We start from the raw sequence: 19,988 nt of genomic DNA, 5'->3' as shown, positions 1-19,988 counted from the left end.
TCCAAACTAGCAGTCTCCATATTTCAATAGTAGCATGATGTATTCTATACGCGCATAATACGTTGATTTATGCTTATATCATCTGATACACATCATTTCATGGTTTGCATACGAGTTCGTGCAAAGGAATACTAATCAGCTTGAAATTTATTACAATTTATTATATACTATCATTCGGGTTTCTTTTACAGTTTTCTATATCTGTAGGAAGCTTGCTATTAATACGACAATGTTAATCGAGTACAATGAACGACGAACTTCCGTTCAATCCGGTTTGCACCGGAGCAAGTCTGGCAAACTTTATTTAACGTAATGAATCGTTCGATACACTGTAGCTTCGATGTGGGTCATTACAATCACAGAAAGCTACAATTTATTTTTTTTTTCGTTTGCTGGAATGAGAATGCTCAAAGGCAAAAAGAAATAATGGAAGTTTTATCGAACTGTCGAACAAAGTATTCGAATTTGGAAAATATGCAATTTGAAATGTATGCAATTTGGAATAGATGCACTTTAGAATATGTGCAAATCGCAATGCATGCAATTCGGAATGAGTGCAATTTTGAATGGATGCAATTTTGAAATAGGTGCAGTTTAGAATGCATGCAATTCTAAAAACATACGAAAATCTACTCTTCAACAATTACAATTTTATTCCTGCAATACATTCCATGCATTTTCGTCAAATCACACAGGATTAGTCATTCGGGCGAATTAAGCGCACAAAGGAAGAATAGAAAAAATGAATCCCGGTGCGATCGCTCGACAGGTTGTGAAGCTGCGTTTTACTTCGAACAAATGTAATAGTCGAAGCTTAAGCTCGGATTAACACCCCCTCGGGGCCCCTTGAATCATTTAATTCGCAGTTCAGCCCGGTGTCTAATTAGATAATTAAATTGGGTCGTCGTGCCACGTCGGTCGAACTAAGGGACAGAGAACTTCTCCTGGATCTTTTGATCATCTCCAGAGCTGACTCTTAATCTCCTAACAGAAATCTCCTTCTTCCTTCTTTTCCTTGAATACAAATAACCCATCTAAACTATGCAAACAGTGCTACCTCCTACTGGACGGACTTGATAATTGAATAACTTGTGTACCGTTAATTATCGAACTTTCCTTTTACGGGCAATTCAAAGATCGTGACTGGAATAGTGAAATATTAATCGCGATTATTGATTGCAAACTCATTTCAGTTGCTTCAGAAGTGACTCAATGAACTGTCGCACGCAGAAAATGATTTGTCCATTAAATTTTCATTCACTTCTACGTACAAGTAAAACTTTGTAGATTCATACTGTTCGTACATCTATTGGTAATGTCAAGTTGCAACAAAACGTCAGCTACTTATAATCCCATTACTCCCACGAAATCGGAATATCTAGTAATTAATTTCTCATGTGTGCCAGAACAAGCCTCGCAGAATTCTCTGCCGCGCGCAGATAATTACTCAAGCTGATTAATTGTCCCGTAATTATTCCTAGCAATCGGTGCTCCGTATGCAGGCATAAGTACAAAGAACTTCCTTCGCGCGACACAGTTGGTAATACCTTATATTCGATTAATATATTTATGCATCTGAGATCAATTTGTACGGATTAATTTATCGTTCGTTATTCGAATATCCAGGAGAAAGGAGACCGATGAAGCATTCTCGATCAACACGAAATCCGTCCCGAACCAAACGTTTGGTTCAAAGCTGTTGCCAGTCAAAGCACCGGATCCTGAGGGATTACTCGACAGTACACAAGATCTTGTGTAGCTTGCGCCAGAGTTGGCAGTGGATTTAAGTGATTTCGACGTAATGCAAAAGGATTAATATTCCATTGTAAACGAGTGTAAATAAAGTTCAAGGATCCTGGTTTATCTTCTTGCAGCCAGCCTTGACATATCAGTATCGTTCACTTTTTGAAACAATGAGGAACGCTGATTAATCACGTCGCGAGAGGAAAACTTGTTCAGAGAAATCAAATGGCAAATACGGCGAACTTTGTTGAAACGTGAATGTATTAACATTCATTAGTCTCGTGAGCTTGCAGAGCCACGGTGTAAATTAATTATTACTTGTCACGAACGAGCGAGGGTGTTAAAAGATACCTGTGCTTACGACACGCGTATATGATGACACTTTAATCCTTTTGATGTTAAGTACATTTGCAGGGAGTTAATTTTTATTTCCTTTTTGAAAATTGAAATATTGCAACGTGATAATATTAGCCAATAAATATATTATGAAAAGGGTTTCGGACACGGTTCTTTGACTTCGCTTTTATTACCCACATTCCTGTGTATCTTTCATAACATTGCATTTTAATTGTTCTCGATTATCACTGGCCAGGCAGCTACCGCAAAATGCGCCTCGTTTGCATATATAATCCCTCCACCGTGAAATCCTGTATTACACCGAGCATTTTCACTTATAAATATTCACCAGCAGAAAAATCTATTTCCATATGTAAAGTTTCCTAACCGAGGGCAAACTGCTACTACCGAAACGATCTACCCTTTGTTTCTTCATGATTCACCATGGTTCGTTCATCCTTGTCGATATTTATTACTAATTTATCAGAAATTTCCTTCCATTTTTTTTTTTTTTTTATCTAACCCTTTAGTTGGCAATTTCGAATTACCTATTGTAAATTAATTTCAGAGGCATTCGATAATTCTAATTTTAATTTTAATTTCAATTGAGTTCTTAAAGAAAATTTTCTCTTCAAATTTGAAACTATGCCACGTGCACTTAATGCAACACATCTTACGTCACGTCATTCAATTACCGCAAATTAATAGCTGAGTCAAAGTGCACGGAGACACGTGTCACCGACATTTAAGTGACGAATCAAAAAGAAGCGGAACAGTAGGATTTTAATGGTTCAGTCGAGGGACAAGCTATCCCCTCTCTCACCCTTCGGGATACCGTATCCAAATATAGGACAACATTTTTCAGCGGCAAATATCCAAACTAGAAACCCTTGGCTGGCATTTCCACTCTGACTATACCCTATCCTTCTCTTTCTCTCGGTCGCGATGAAAAGTTGAGCTTCGAAACCACAGGAAACCCGAAGCTAAAAGCTCTCGCTGCTTCCCAGCTCGTCTGGAAAATGTTTCATAGCTCAACGAGAGGCTTTCAGGGAGAACTTTCGAATGCTATAGAGTTACCCGTGTCAGGAAAATCTGTCCCGCTAACTGCGTTCCATCCCTTTCGATTCTAGTCTCGCACATTTGATGAAAAAGAAAATTCTGTCTGCGATGCCATTCTTCGAGTGTAACAATGTAAGTCTGTTTCTTTACCGTGCACCATCGGAACTACAGATTTCTGTAACAAAATTAATGGAAAAGACTTTTACCATTTTTCAAACTGAGCCTTCATTTTTTAAATATAAAGGAAAATTGGGTGCTTCATTTCCGGGGTAGCTTTTAACCCTTGAATGGGCAAACGGGCATTCACTGATGCTATAATATTTTTTGCTTTTCAATTCGAAAACGTGGATTGAAGTGGAAATGGCAAAAAAACGGGGATCTAGAGTTTTACGATATTTTTAGAAAAATACAAAAAATTGTTAGAGGAAATATGGAAATGGGTAGCCGGATACTTAATTGCCTATATAGAATTTAAAAAAGGTATTTCAGTAGTAATTTGCAGAATGATAAAGGATTTTAAAATTTGTTTCTAATTACCCTCTATATTCGTAATTGGAAATTGAAAATTAATATCACTGATTTATAATCGGAGATTCCAAAGTATTAAATAATTTTAATTAGTTTCCTAAATCTAATCCTGGATTAATTTTCAGAGGGGATGAAACATTCAAAATAAATGACTTCGCTAATTACTTGAAAACATAATTACATTCTGTCATTTGAAAATTTTTTACCAAATTGCACAGCAAAGTAACCCGGAAAGAGTGGCGTGAAATGAGCTCTGACAAACGGTACACGATTTTTGAAGAACTTCCGATGCATCACGAGATATTTACAGACAGATGTAAAAATACATTCAACCATACAGAGTGGGTATAAATAAAACACTCTTGAGCACATTTAACGAGTGTCAGTTTACGTCTATTGAGGAAAAATAGATGAAAAGAAAATTTTAACACGAAAGAAATTCAAGTTTTGTTCATTAATCAATGACAATTAGGATTTCCTTTGAACTTTAATATTTCAATTTGTCATTTTTACAAAAATTACATAAATTAATAAATTAACTTTTCCCGACTGTCAGCTTGAAGAAAATTAGTGACCATGGCATTAAATTTCATGCAATTATGATTGGACAGTAGAAAATAAAAATTATACTCTATTCTAAGGAAATACAATCCTGTCTCCCTTATTTAGCCAAAATCTTGACTGCTAAGGAATAGAATTCAAGGAACGCGAGTTCCCTGGTAAATGGAAAAGCAACGCGAACTTCTGCGGTAGCACTCTTGTCTGTACCGAGTTTTTCAGGCCAAGAATTTGCATGCATTTCCGTCCTGCTAAAGCAGTCTGCAAGTTTCGAATTACTAGATATTATGTAGTCTCTCCTTTTGCTTTTACGTTGCATTTAACCGTTTCAACCGTTTGCGTTAAAAAATACAAATTATTTTTAAGAGAATCATAAACGAACCACTTCATTGGGACTACTGGAACGTAATAAATATCTGCAGAGCGAAGAAAAATTAACAAGAAACTGTAGAAGGTAGAAAATGAAAGAAAGAATCTTTCTACGGTAGAAGCAGAAACTTTCTATTGACAAATACCTGCGATAAAAGTTTGCTCGTTCCATCCATCGCGACTCAAACAAATAGTAAATACCAGTTACTGATTTCTACCTATTTATTCGAACTGCAGCGTATCGACGAAAGAGATGTCGTAAAGTGGATAACACAGAGGAGCGTAAAATTGGAGGAACGTATGCTTGTATTTCTCGAAGACGGCAATCGCGGAAGTTGTTCGTCAGGGAAGTTTGAAATTTTCAAGCGCGCTGCGTTCTCGTGTTTCCTTTTCCAACGACGAGTATTCTTGCATAAAGTTTATTCGAAACACGCTTCGCGAGGAAAAAAATAAAATCACGATCGAATTGATCGCGTCCCTTCTCTTTTCTTCGATTTAACGAACCTCGAACTTGTTTTCGAAATTATTTTCCCGCGATGAAAGTTTGGAGAAATTAGATTTCAGGGTAAACGATATTCGACGCTCGTCGAAGTCAAAGTAATCCGGAAGTTCAGAATGAACTTTGGAATTTTATTTCGTGGCTGGTACGCGATTCATTCGACGCCCGTCACCTTTTTCATCCTCTTCAATCCTGCAAGCTTGTGATATCGATAAAAAAAAAAAAAAAACTGAAAAGAGCAGTTTGACATGAGAATCGTTTATTCTCGATGCTTGCCTAATACGGTTACGCGCTTCCGATAAAAATATTTTCTCGAATACGCGTTCGACATCCATTTCGCGAAACAGCAAAACATATTTTCCTCGAGTTTCGATGAAAAAATGAAAATTGACACCTCAGACTATTTCCTTAAACTAAATTTCTTTGAAGACTCACAAGAATAATTTCTAAAATTTGTAACACAATAATATATTAATTTAAACTGAATTTCTACTGTCAGCCTAGTTTTCTAAGAAATAAAAATTCCATCGACTGTTTTTGGCCCATTGCTCCAAATTTGTCCAGAAAGAGAAAACATAAAATTTGAGGTTTTGAGAAATTTGCATTTGTCATAATCTTATCAGTGAAAATAAAACTTGAACTTATCTCATACGGAAAGGTTTGTATTCAAGTAACGCATAGTCTGCGGGGATGTGTCCGCGTGGAGGAACTTATTACGTGAGAAATGAAAGGAAATGAAAAGCGACGGAACGCAAACGGTCGACAATATAAAAATTTCCATATTTAAATTTCTCCACCGTTCGTTGCGTTTTTTCCTATCCTCTTAGCCACCTTTTGAGAATATTCTATGTTTTAATTAAAATCTTCCACCATTTCCCGGAATCGTTACGAGCCTCTTCTTAACTCGAAAGAATATTCCCTCTGCCTGTATGCAGCCCATCAAAACGATAATCACATACTTTTTCACTCAAAAATTCAGTGACGTATAAATAATTTGAAATTGTAGCATCTGCTCATTTTATACCTATTCAATTTTTCAATTACTTTTACTCGAAGTTAGATCCATTGATCCTGTTTAATCTCCTCCTGCCCTATTTTCCATGGAATTCACGGTAAGCCCGGCGTTAAATACTTTGGCATACTTAAAGGTACAAAAAATCAATGAAAATAATTTAATTTAAATTTCAAAACTCGAATACTACTCGCAGAAAAATGGTAAGAAGACATTTCTTCAACCCTTTCGTTTTTATTATCGCCGATGTAAGTTCAAAAATGACTAATTTTCGTTCACAAAAGAACGCTTTGAAATTTCTTCCCGGGGTAAAAGGTTAAGTAATTAACTTTTTTGCGAAACGATCTCGAGCGTTCGAAACACGCCGGTGATCGATCGAAGAAAAATTACGAGTCTCGGTTCGAAGGAAGGGACAGCTCGTCGAGTAGAGAAGAAAGGAGCAGGATTTCTTGCTCTACTCCTTGGCAGTAAGTTAGTCGCTATCTCGAAGATAGAGAAAAAGTTAGCACGGTTTCTCTGGTCGGATCTGTTGAGTGACACGAGCACCCATCACGTTGACTTTCGTTTCTTCTCTGGCGGATTGAGCGCGTCTCGTTGACTCTAACGGCGTGGAAAACGCAGAAAGATGAAATCTTTCCGCGTGGAATTCGACCATCCGAAAAAGGGATTCGTACCCTCGTCGATTTTCGGTGTTTCATTCATCCGGACTGACAACCGATCCTGATTCACCAGCTTTCAATCTTGGAAAGAAGAAAATCTGTCTTCGAAAAGTTACACTTTTATCGTAAATGAAATATTATTTTATTATTGCTTTGAAATCCATCAGAGAAATTACCTAATACATAGCTTTTCGGTTCCATTGCAAATTGAAATTGCGGACGATTCAATAGGATGTTACGTAAATAACTATTTAGAGATGAATGACCAACGCACCCAGAATTTCAATGAATAGTGGGCGAAGCGATAGGATCGATGTCAATTTTCGAAACAACGATCCAATCTCGCGCTAGATAGTCATATTTAATTAACGTTTCATTAATAACGTGAACTGACACGTGTTGATTAACCAACAAATCATTGAACTAAAAATGGTACAACATGAATTAGTGTAAAATTTGGAAAATAATATAAGATACAAAATTGAATTAAAATTGAGGCTCTCTCCGTGGTCCGCCGTTTTAGTATTAAATGGCCCACCCTAATTACATTCTTCAATTCAAGATGTAATGTCATAAAATGCATCATGATAAATAGCCCTAATTATTTAAGAACCTAGTAGATATACGAGGTAGCACGTACCTAAAGTGAAGCTCAGGTACGTGTACGGAATAATAGAAACCCTTTAAAACACAAATCTCTCGTCGATGAAGGTAACTCTAACACCGTAAATCTTCTGCAATCTCTGGCGACCATATATCTCGAGGAAAAGCGCTTCCCTGGATTTTCTTTGCTTCAAAACGGAATTTAAAACAGATCCAGTGGTAATTGTCGGAATTTTGCTACGCTCAGCAAGCGATAAACGTAAAAGAAGATACCCGAAAAGAGAAGAGAAAGTTTCGATTTCTGATATGATTTCATGACACAAAAGTACAGCGAAATAACACTTATGATATATCAAAATGAAGCTTAAAATCTAATAAAAATAATTACATAAACGTTTCATCAACATTCTTAATATACATATATTATTTGCTCCAAATATTTAATATTCACAAAGATGGAAAATAAAAATTTATACAGAAATGGAAGATTTCTTATTTGTGTCCTCGAGCTACGTAAGAAAGTTGACAATAGTAAAAAAACAATGAAGTTCCTTCTCTCGAGTTAGTGGTATTGATCAGAAAGTTTGTTACCAGGTTTCAGAAGCACAATGGAAAGGGACACTCTTCTCTTTTTTTTTTAATACAATAGAAAATAAGACGTTTTATTCAACTGCTTCGAACACGCGTCGAAAGAAGAACAGTCTTCAGGAGACACCAATAAATCTCTCGGTAATCCCGATCGATCGTGCTTGCAAAGAAAAGCTCGCGTTTCCATGCAGTGGTGTGGAAACATTGAATTCTTTCCCAGCCAGTGAAAAGCGGCCACAGCAACGACACGTTTCGCTTGTGCAAGAACGATCGCCATCACGTTACACAGCTGCAACAGCTTGCTCATAATACGACTTTTCCTCCAGCCTTTACATGCCAGAAGAATTTCCAACAAAATTTTACCCCCGTTCCACTGGAAACGCTTTTATACGGTGACTTTATAGAAACTTTAGCTATCAATTCTACGCGCGTCAATTTACAAGTTTTACATTGTACATGGAAGCTTGTTAGTGATAAACCCTATAGTCGAGAACAATGTACAACTATTTTTGTTTTTTGTCTGTGGAATTTTTCAAGTGTCTTTTGCAAGGTTTTAAGCAGTTTTTTACTACCCTTTTTTTTAGCTACTTTCTTTATTTTCCTCTTTCTCCTGGAGCAGGACACAATTTTAATTCTTTATTGCGACCTTCTTTTTGTAATTTTCGTTTTCTCGGATTCTTTCTCGCGTGCTTTTAGTTACAATTGAATTAACCTTAATGGAGTTTTGTTTACCAAAGTGGTGATAAAAAATTCGCATTCAGGAAAATTGCTTTTCTCCATTGGTGTAAGTGGAAATTCCAGAATTCTGAGATTCTAAAATTCTAAAATTCTAAATTAGTAAACTCTAATCCTATCAAATCCATTGGAGCTAGATTTCACTCACGCTTCCCTTAACGAATAAGCAATAATACATAAATCGGCCCATAAATCATCAAGGTAATTAAAACGTCGTATGCTAAAAACTTCTCGACAGAAGTGTTGTGGTTGAAGAGAAGTTGTTGGTCGGTCGGAAAATTTTCCCAAGACAGGCTGATTGCCTTTTACAGAAACGGGAACCAGCGTTGGAAACCAATTCTCTGCAACAGCTTGCCCATAATTTCAGCCGCGAGAGAACGTTTTCGCGAGCGATATATTCAGTACATGAACCTTAAATGGAATTTATGCTAATCAACGTAGGAAACAAAGAGAAACGTCGATCGTTTCACAGATGAAAAAAAAAAAAGAGAGAGAAAACGTTGACGAGCCGAATAGCAGTGATTCGAGCTCTCGGATCGATCTGTTTGAAAAGCACGCTTTTTCAAGCCGCCATGGGTGGAAAAGGTTTATCGTCTGGAAATAATTTCGACAGAGATCAATTTAATGCTCCAACTCGGCAGCTCTGATTCGTATAACGATCCTCAAACAAAACGAATTCTCGAAGAAATTTCATTTTCAATAAATTATGTAACCCGATAAGAGAGGGTAAATGTTTAACGGGGGAAAATTCGTGGGAAACGCGTTTATGACAGGCCGTTAAATACAAGCGTTCTTTCCGACGCGAAATCAGAAATTTATGGGAGAAAGCTTGAAAGGAAATTGAAAAACTGTATCACGATGCTTAAATCTTCAGGAAAATTCTTGCTGCATTAATTTGCTGATATTTTCCTGCAAAATGGTAACGTCGATCACAGTGTAATAATATTAGAAATAATTTTCTATATCAGACATGAGAATGAGAACCGTGAAAAGATTATCCAAAGCGTTGTTTCATCAGGGCCAGTTCTCAATGCTGCTCCCATTATAGTCCCAAGTTCATCGGTATGATTGAAGCCAATGTAACGCGGCAACATACACATAACATTAGTTAAGTGATGCCTGGACGCTTTACATGGACAATATAGACCCCAATTGCATTGCTCTGTGATCGATGTTGCCGTGAGGCTAGCGGATTGGAAAGTTTACCATGCTCGACAATGCCGAAGCGAAATTAACGTTCGAGGAAATTTCAAACGATTAACACGTTCGCCGATCCTACGAATTTCATTTAGCCGAATAATTAGAAAATCGAGAGAAAAAGACACGCGTCCGAATATAAAAATTCCAGTAATAATAGTAATATTAGTAATGACAGTAACAATAATAATAATAGTAATACTCTTATTTTTTCATTACACGAAAATTTTTTATTTGGAAATTCGAAACTCGAAATTTGAAAATTTGAAATTGAATATTAAAGTCACAGAAATACCAAAAAACCTTTACATGAAATAAAGAAGAAGAACGCTGTTTCTGTTTCCAAAAGCTAAGGAATCCAGGTGACAAGAGTAACACGATGCATACGTTTCAAGATAGCAAACAGAACCAGGCCCAAAGGGAGTAAACGGTGAAAAAGAATGCAAGAAAGGTGCATGTTTAAACGTTAAACCCGCTTGCAACTGCAAATACTCAAGTTCTGCTGCATTCGCGAACGTATCTACTATATCAACCAGAGGACTGCAGCCAATCTTGTGCCAGGACAGCTCACCGACGATTTAGGTGAATGTCCTATTTCCTTTCTTTATTCTTGCTACGTGAATTGCACAAGTGATACATTTTCTTAATCACTGATTCATAATTACCGCCTACAGTAATTTATGTTTCAAAGATAAACAGATAATCTCTCGTTAAACCCTGTGCTTTTCTGACAGATAACATTTATCTTTCTATCTTCCGAACAAAGCGATGTTTCATGGAATTCGTAACACGAATTATTCTTAAAATGATTTCAATCGGAAATTCATAATTGGAGATTCAATTAATATTAATTGATAATTCTTCTCGATAATTGGATTTTCTTTTTGTTACGATAAAACTGAGGATAATAGAAATATAGAACATGTCTCTTTTATATCTGAAAAAGTTAACGATTGTTGAGTTCTCTTTGAACTTGTAATTGAAAGCTTATCGTGTATTAAATTTTTCAAGAAATTGCATACGAAGATTAAACGTGTATGAAAAAAAGAACTTTTGTTGCAGTTGATACGCGGCTGCAACGATGAGAGAAATGCGTTCAATTTTATGCGACGGTGGTTCGCTCATAAGTCAAAGTGTCGTAACGTTCCATCATTTTCCATCCAATGCATAAATTTTCGAAAAATCACGTCACGTTGAGAGACAAGAACAATCGGTAACGTGAAAAGTGATACGACAAAAAAAAAAAAAATGCAAATCTATCAAGAAACCAAAATATCTAATAATTTTTCAAATATAATAAAATACTCGTTATTAAATGTTTTCCAACTTCTTCTACTTCGATTACCATGTTCATCGTACGTTCTCATTCCCAAACTTGAAATCTGCATTCCTACGGATTTCAAAGCGTAATATAATCGTACGTCAATGTCTTCGTCTCTCTGAGAATCCGAGATATTCCAATAAATACGACAACACGAACGAGAGATTGCTCGATAAATATTTTTCCTAGCAATCCCATATATCCTTTGTTCCTTAGAGAGGAAAAATAATTATTACGTCGCCCTTGGAAAAATTTCTAGAAAAAAAAATAGAAAAATTCCAAGGTGATCCATCCCACGAAACTAACTAAACAAATAAACTATAGCTGCCACTTAATGCGTTCGCTACATAACCAGAAGGCTGAACGAGTCTACAAGTTCGTAGAGGCCGCGTGCCAGGAACTCGTAATTGTTTTGAATTAACGATACTTTAAGCTTCGAAGCAGCTTCATACCGCTGAGAGTAGTCGGATTCTATGCTTGATTCAGTACCGTTTCCGTCATAGACAGTAGGGCAATCGTAATTACCCAATAAGGGGTTCAAATAATTTTATTCATCCCCCTAGTTTCGCTTTATTTTCCTCCCTTTTTGATATAATTCTTGGAATTAGCGAATAGCTACCGCCCACGCACAGAGTAAACCAATAATTCACCCACCTTCGTAGAGATGGTGGCTTTTGAAACATCCTGTATCGAATATTTGGAAGCAGATGCTACGGAATATTCGTGTAGATCTTAGATCAAGCAATATCTCAAGAATGCATCGGGATCTAAATTCAATCGAAGCTTTAATCAACCAGACAATTAGTAAGCAGTATCTCAAGAATTCGCTAATTGACCGAGCTAAGATCCGCCTTAATTACTTTTCACACCTGTATGAACGATCTCAGCGAATTTCAAGTAAATTGGTTATCGGTGCCATTCAAATAAACCATTAATCATACTATTGAGTGATTTCCTTTCAATTATATTAAAATAAATGAACCCTTCGTTGGATTATGTAGATCTGCTGAATAAAATAATATTTTCTGTTGCAAAGTCTCGTTAAATTGTTTTTGGCAATATTGATTCAATTTTACAGAAACGTGCAGTGACCTTTGAGAGAAGCTGTATTACAGAGATGCATTTGAATAAAGGAGCTTGATATGTACAGCTTGTGGACGTATTTTCTGCTCTGCTTTTTGCATCGTGCCCTCGATGCATCTCTGTTTTCAGCCGCTCTAAAATGCATTCCATATACCTCCTGCTCTATATTCTAATCTCTATTCTATAGTCATTGTTTCGTACTCTGTGTTCCGTATTCCCTTAACCTGACAAGATCAAATTTACGAAATTTCCATAAACTGGCCAGACTGTCGCTGGTCAAGAATGAAATACAATTAAGTATACCGTAGTAAATTGAAAAACGAATTATGGAGTTATAATATTCGGTATGGAGAATTTCTATTTCGTGAAGGAAACCTGAAGCAAACTCTCTGCAAACATTCGATGGGCTTCCAATAGCGTTGCCGTAATCAACCGAGGCTTCCAGAAATGAAACGAAAACAGAAGTATTTCGAGGGAGGTGGCGGTGAAAAAGAAAGAGAATGGAACCCAAACGCGGAGTCAAGTATCGATTTTTCGTATACCAATGGAATTCGGGTTCCAAGTTCGAATAATTTCAATATTCGAATGTAATTAATGATAAGGGGTTGATTAGCAGTAGTGCATTAGGAATAGAAGCACTGGGGTAATTTAAATTTTGCGGGGTGTACCAAAAGAGATTCTATGAGGGAGTATTGAAACTTGAAAATTTTTGTATTCTTAGAATTTTTGAAATTCTGGAATTCTGTGATTTGACAATTTTTGATTCTTAGAATTTCAGAATAGTAAGAATATATCTGCTTTCCCAAAATTTGAATACATGAAACATTCAATAAAATCCGAATCAAATGGAACCGACGCACCGTCCATTAAAAAAAGGTCAAACCTGACCTGATTTCCAAAATCTCCCTGCCACGGTTCGCTATCGAAAACACTTTATCCTTCGATCAGCTGGCCATAGAACAAGCTCGATCTGTATCTATCAAGCATAAACCGATGAGGCTACTTATAAAACTAAAAAACCAAAAAGAGAGGCATCTCTCAAAATGATTTTTTTCCATTCGATCGTCAACAGGGGAGCGAAAGAAAGAAAACTTTCGAAAACTTCGCAATGTTATCGATATTACATTTATCACGGTGGTAGCATCGGAAGCTGTCTGCCTTCTCGACTACCTTTTTTAATTCTCGCCTGTAAAATAGACCCATTCTTCTTGCTAGAATATTGTTTTTTGTAATAAAAGAAAAAGGAGAGACGAACGGGAACGGCTGTCGCGCCTTTCAAACTCGCAACAAACCAGCGCGGTTATCGGAATCGCATTAATCCTAAAAACCGAGGCCACGTTGAGATCTGTATCTTTCGACGATAAATTTTCCTTGCTGGAAAAATCCTACAAATCAGTTTTTCCCGGGGATCTTTGCATTTTCATTGGACCACCGACACGTGGACAGGTTTTATTTTCGGATCGATAGATTTCGAGATTAAGCATTTTCTGCCCTAAATTCTCGAGGGTACGTTTTCTAGCCTCCTGACAAATTAATTACCAAAGCCAAAAGTAAAAGACACTGGCTATCAAAGTGCCAGCAATTAAGGAGGATTCGAAGAAAATTAGAAGGATTTAGATTCTATCCTTGCACGAATCAATCTCTCGTTCAGTTACTTGAAACACAAACAATCATTTCGACGAAGCATTTCGAGCAACTGTCTTAAAGTAATCACGGAAGAATCCTGGTCGACCCAGTTTACGTGACAAGAATTTAATGACGCAATTAAGGTATTCCAGGAACATCAGGCGCTTTCAGTATCCCCTCTCCCTTATTAAAAAAAAAGAAAGAAAAAAGATAATCGTAAAACCAACCAACCAGCAAATTCCTCGTCGATCTGCTCAGACATTCGAGGATCGTTGCAGAGGAAAAAGAACTGACGTTGCACCGAACGATTTTCAATTTTCTCTCGCCATAACGAAAAAAAAATTCTTGCCATCTTAAATAATTTTCCATTTGATCTCTGAAGAAATTGAACGAAACGTGTTTATATTGCAAATTGAAATTGATTTCACGAGTTTTACTAAATTTTACCTAGGAGCTAGATACAAATATGCTTAAATTAAGAACTATTACTTCAATTTTAAAAGAAAATAAAATTTGTTACAATTAAAGGATGCAATTTTCTATCGCGAAAAATTTCAAACCGCTTTCCTACAAGATTCATTAAAATTTTATTAATTGCATCATTTATCTAGCAAAGCGACTCGTCCCAAAATTATTACAGTTAAAGGGTGGACTTAATCATTTTCCATCGCGAAAAATTTCAAGCCGATTTCCCAGAAAATTCATTAAAATTCTCCTAATCGCATCGCTCGTCTAGCAAAGCGACTCGTCCGAAAATTTCCAAGATAAAATAAAAAGTGACTAACCGCATTAAGATCTATCTCTTCCTGCGAATTCAGCGGAGGGCATCTGAAGTTCATATACGTCGACTCGACGGAGTTGTCGGCCCGAGTGACACCGGCCAAAATCAGCATCACCAAGCACCACTTCATTGTCCACGTTGTCTGTATCCTTGTCTGGAACGATTCCAAAAATCCTCCTATCTTATCACTGGCAAGTTTCACTCGCGCCGAATCACGATCGTTTGATACCATCGATCGTCCACCATTGATCAACCTTAATCGTCTCCCCCGAAAACTTGTCCCACGAGAATCACAAAATCCTGCACTGTCACAGAAGAAAAGAGGCAGCTGGTATCGTGTTGGTTCAACGCGACCTTTGTTTCGCGGTTACGATAACGACGGACAACATAGCAAGCCGTGTTCTTCGCGACTAATATTTTCCTCCCGTACTCCTCGCTCGCTGACGCGCTTCTGGCACGCTTTAATTGAACCCCTCGCTCATCCCCGCGCTCTCCTTCGTCTCTACGATCGATGCTCCTCAACGCATCGCTCTCGATCGTCTTCTGGACCTCTCGCGACCGAAACCGCGTTGTTTTCCAGCAGAAAATTCGATTCGATTCGATTCGATTCGATCAATGGATGATCCTCTAGATCTACGAATAACCTTGTCCTCGAGCGGACATCATAGATTAATTAATCGATCAACTGGTGTTTCCAATTCGGAACATCATGCGGAGAATTAATCTGAAGAATTTTCTTTATCAGAGAAATATGAATTTAACGATGATCCAATTATGGATCACTATCGACACTTGGAGATCACTGTCTTTCGTGATGTTTTCTCGTTTATCACTGGTCACTAGTTTTTGGAGAGTGTTAGGTGGAAATTGTTCGGAGTTGGATTTAGAGATTTCGTGTACCACGATCGAGGAGGCAGGGGATGCGAACGCGACGCAGTCGTAGGGCACTCTGAACCGTTCCCAGTCTGCTGGCTGGTCCTCGCTACGTCCGATCGTCGCGACGCCTCTGACGTGAATGAAGAGGGGAGCGGAGAAATAAGAACGAACCGGAGGGATCGAGGATTAGAGACGTGATCGAGACATGGACAACAGAGAGGAAATCAATTCTGAGAAACGTGGCTTTCCTACGAATTTCCAGTGAATCGTTAGTGATTCAATGGTATCCAGCTTGGTGACCATTCTCCTTTTGTTGATTAATATCAAAGAGCTATTTATTTTTTCGAAATTGGTGCAGATTGTAAAATTAATAATAAAGGAGATACAATGAAAATTTAATTGCACCGTGTATTTTGTTTTAATAAACAAATCATATGCTTGTATGAATATTTCATAAATTTGTACTTTATTAATTGGGTATTATTGTCCCTTCAATAATTTATCAAGAATCGAATATCGCGATGCAAATATTTTCAGCGAAATTCAATATAATTTATCGTGAATTATTATTTTTAATAATCAAAATGTTAACCATTGAATTTCATGATTCGACAAGCGTCGCTGCGATTGCAATTGTGTCTGCAATTGTGCAATTAAATCGACCGAATCAGACAAAGACGTAATTAAATCTGTAGAGAATTATTCGAATGAAGCGAAACAGTGACACAGATTGTCGTTTAATGAAATCAATCGATTTTGAAAACACCAAAGGGCGCTGGTGTAAAGAAAAAGGTTGGAAAGTTTCCTCGGTAGAGTTTCGTTTCTTGTTCGACTGTACGATCAAGAGAATCGAAAGTTGTCTCGAAGGATTTAACTCAATCGTCTACTTCCGAAACGATACGTAGTACATTCGTTTGTCGTAGAAGCGGAAGAAAATCGGAGGAAATCGAGAGAGAAAAGAATGGCACGGAAGCTTGTTACATTGTAGAATCGGGGATCAGGAGAGAAATCGAAAAATAGAAAAAAAAATATAAAACTACTGTCGCAGGAAAGAAGTTTTCGATCTCGAACAAAATTAAAATAAATTTAAAAATGTTATTCGATACTTTCGACGATCGTTAAAGTAATTTTCCATTCACTTTCATCGTAATCCAGAAATTACGATTAATTCTCCTTTAATGTCTCAATTAAGAAGTAACGCACGTCGGGCGAACAGTGTTTCCAGTTAAATTGAAATATAATTGCACGAAAGTACTACGTTGACCGTTTTTAAACTCCTCTTTAATTCGTGATGGCATCTGTCCTTAAGCACCCCTAATTAACCGACTTTTACCCTGCTAACAAAAATTTTTAATACTCTACGCTGACATCAACCTTCTACGCTTCTTGCTATTAGATTTACTCTCTTGGGCAACGCAATTTATTATAAAAACACCTTCCGCTTCGTTTATCCAAGAATTAATTAAATACAACCATAAGAAAATGTAAAGAAAAGAAAAAGAATCTTTTAATCCTATAACATTTTTCCGCTGTAAAATAGAACAATAATATAAAATCTTTTTTAATTCTTGCATTTGCTGATCGACATGTGTTTGAATAATTAATTAAAATATTAAATAACGTTATTAATTAATAAGTGGTAAATTGAAAGTTTAAATTGACAAATTAATCATTCTTTGGCTTTGTAATTAGGCTTTCAATTTCCGATAAAGTTTTCACTGTTTATACAAATCGTTCGAGTAAGCACTGAACGAATAAGAATTGAAGAAAAGAAGAGAGAGAACGAGTCGAGTTAAATATAGGAAGACAAAGAAAAGCACGGCCTCAGCAATGCATCGGGTCAATGAAAACTTAATTCGTTCATTCAATTCGCTTGATGATTCGGGCTGCGGGTTGATAAAACTCGGCCGACTCGCTCTGTAGACGTTTTATCGACATTAAATTCCGTGGAGAGATACTACGCGATTTGAGGTGAAAAAAATAATTGACAGGATGATTAATCGCCTCGATGGAATTAAGAGCAACTTTATTTAATGAGCTCGTTTTTCGGTAAAGCCTTCGACCTTTCTCTTTTATGGAAAGCAATTTAATCGAATTAGTGTCAAATATTTTATGTAAAAATTTTATTAAAAATATGAAAATCTATATAAGAATATTTAAAAATCTATTGTTATTAAAATATCAATGGAAGTGAATGGAAACAATTACTCCAAAATCAATGGAAGCATATGAATAATTGAAGAAGGGGATGATTGCATCTAGAAGCATACACAGAAATTTAATTTTCCACCGTTCCATATTTCCTTTTTTCTTGAAAGCGACCGCATAATTATCCTATGCGACTGAATCTCGATAAATTTCCGCGAATTTCTACCGACACAATTTGCAGAGTTTACGCAGCCGAGGTTTCAAAGTTTCTCATTATAGAAACTCTCGCAATAACAGTAGCTATCTATCGATGAAATTAGCGGCCTCTTCTTCGAGTTAAACAAAAGAAACAAAACTAAAATTAAAGTACGAAATTTTAAGTCGAGCTAATATTGAATATAGCCCTTAAGCTCGGTATCGTTATCCAGAGATATTGTCCTCTAGAATGTCCAGAAAACGATATTGATTAGTGGGTCACATCACGAGGAGGCTACGTGAGTGACCCACCCTAACCACCTAATCCCAACCACCCTGCCATTATAAATACCTCGTTCGTCAAGCTGTTGCCAACTTGGAGATCGAGTTTTGATTCTATTTAACCCATAATGAGAAATAAATTTACGCTCGTGTCTATCTCTTACGTTTAGATAAGAAACTCGCTGAACTGATAAAGATAAATAATTCGATCAATATAATTAAAAAAATACAACCAGCTCCTCGGAGGAGACCTGGAGAAACCATGAACATGCGACTCACCATTCGTTGACTTGCACCACTGCACCCACTGCACTGACTTCAAATGACCCACTGCATCATTTCGATCCAAGCTCTATTCTGAAATCAGAATTCATAAAATGTTACAATATATTTGTATCTGCATGTACAAACACATAAGTAAATATAAAAATACATATGCAAATATGTATTCAATTAATATCAAAAAATACACAGAACGATACAGTAATATATGAAATGAACAGTATAAAATGGAGTAAGATACTTACATGTAAATGTGTGAACGCAGAAAGAAATGCGATAGATACGCGTAGTAACATACGCGACCACGTAAACACAGTCGAATTGTAAACTCGCGGCTATACGAGACATTCCAGGCAGATGCGAACCCTACGACGTTCGCAATAAGACTGACTGGATTTGAACTGTTTAAACGTATTTGTTTATAATTTTTACGCGTTAATAAATGACAAGTATCAATTATACATAAAATCACATAACGTTATTAATTCTGTGTAATGATATTCTTAATTAATTTTCATTAACTTTAATTAAATATTGTAAATCAACAATTAATTAAAAGCGACCGTTTAAAGGGGAACAAAAAGGGGTAAATGAATCACAGTTGATCCTCAACGTTCTCCCACGAATTTCTTCCGAGTGGATTAATTACGACACGAGAAGGATATCAAACGAGCGTGCCGAGCATCATTACGACACTTTGAAAAAAGCGGAAAAGAGGCCGAAGAGAGAAAGAATGGAAGGGCCCTCTAGAACGTTACGAGGAGATTTACAGGAACATTGCGATTCCTTCTCAAGGTTTATCCCTGTTGAAAAGTAATCCCCCTCAGCCGATAACGAACATTCTAATTGGAGATTTAAATTCCGTCCGTTGTTCGCCACGGAACGATTACGATCCGAATTATTTAACGGACGCAATCAATTTATATCCGTTAATTTATTACACGCTTCTCGATGATTATTTACACGCGAGGCATAAATCCGTAACACTCGATTCGATTGGAATTTCATAAAACGTCGATCGACCGACGGACGTGCCACAGGAAAAACTGATTAATTCTGTCTGAACGATGGACGAATCGTTACGCGGGCCGACCGGAAATACGCTTTTTCCTCCGGCCGTCGACGCGTTTCCGTGACGCTCGACACGTCAATCGTTATTACCCCGGATGCGGCAAGAAAGAATCGTTCATCCGAACGACGTTTAAAAACTGTCGATTTTTATCAATATTCACCGCCATTTTGTCACGATCCTCCCATCCCTTAATCCTCTCGCTGCAATTATTTATACCCTTCTCTTTTTGCACGTTTTCAACGCCGTATCTGCCTATCGATGATAACTGTATCAATTTTTATTACTTTCCGATTAAACGAATTTGCATAACTACACTAGTATTTTTCTATTCGAACAGATTTTTGGGAAGGAAGAATAGTGATTATTGTTCTTTGAAATTGTAATAGAAATGGGAGAGTTGGGAGTAGTACTTATTCAAAACGCGACGTCTCCAGAA

At 36.9% G+C, this 19,988-nt stretch overlaps 1 protein-coding gene across 3 annotated transcripts in view; it reads right to left on the bottom strand.

Annotated features, from left to right (window-relative positions):
- The window catches only part of LOC117606798 (uncharacterized), a 39,500-nt gene extending 23,653 nt beyond the window's left edge, over positions 1-15,847 (bottom strand). The window contains exons 1-2 of one of the 3 annotated variants that reach the window (XM_034329732.2): positions 14,927-15,844; positions 14,702-14,851 (exon numbers count right to left, since the gene is read on the bottom strand). In XM_034329732.2, coding sequence (XP_034185623.1) covers positions 14,702-14,851; positions 14,927-14,929 — 153 coding nt within the window. In that variant the 5' untranslated portion in view covers positions 14,930-15,844. Of the gene's footprint in view, positions 1-14,701 lie in introns of all 3 variants that reach the window. The other 2 variants (XM_034329750.2, XM_034329713.2) reach the window with 2 other exon arrangements.
- Positions 15,848-19,988: the final 4,141 nt, after the last annotated feature.

The sequence above is a fragment of the Osmia lignaria genome, chromosome 9 (assembly GCF_051020975.1).
Source record: "Osmia lignaria lignaria isolate PbOS001 chromosome 9, iyOsmLign1, whole genome shotgun sequence".
In the NCBI taxonomy this organism is placed as follows: Eukaryota; Metazoa; Arthropoda; class Insecta; order Hymenoptera; family Megachilidae; genus Osmia; species Osmia lignaria.
The sequence above is the reverse complement of the archived record's forward strand: the minus strand, read 5'-3'. Positions and strand labels throughout refer to the sequence as shown.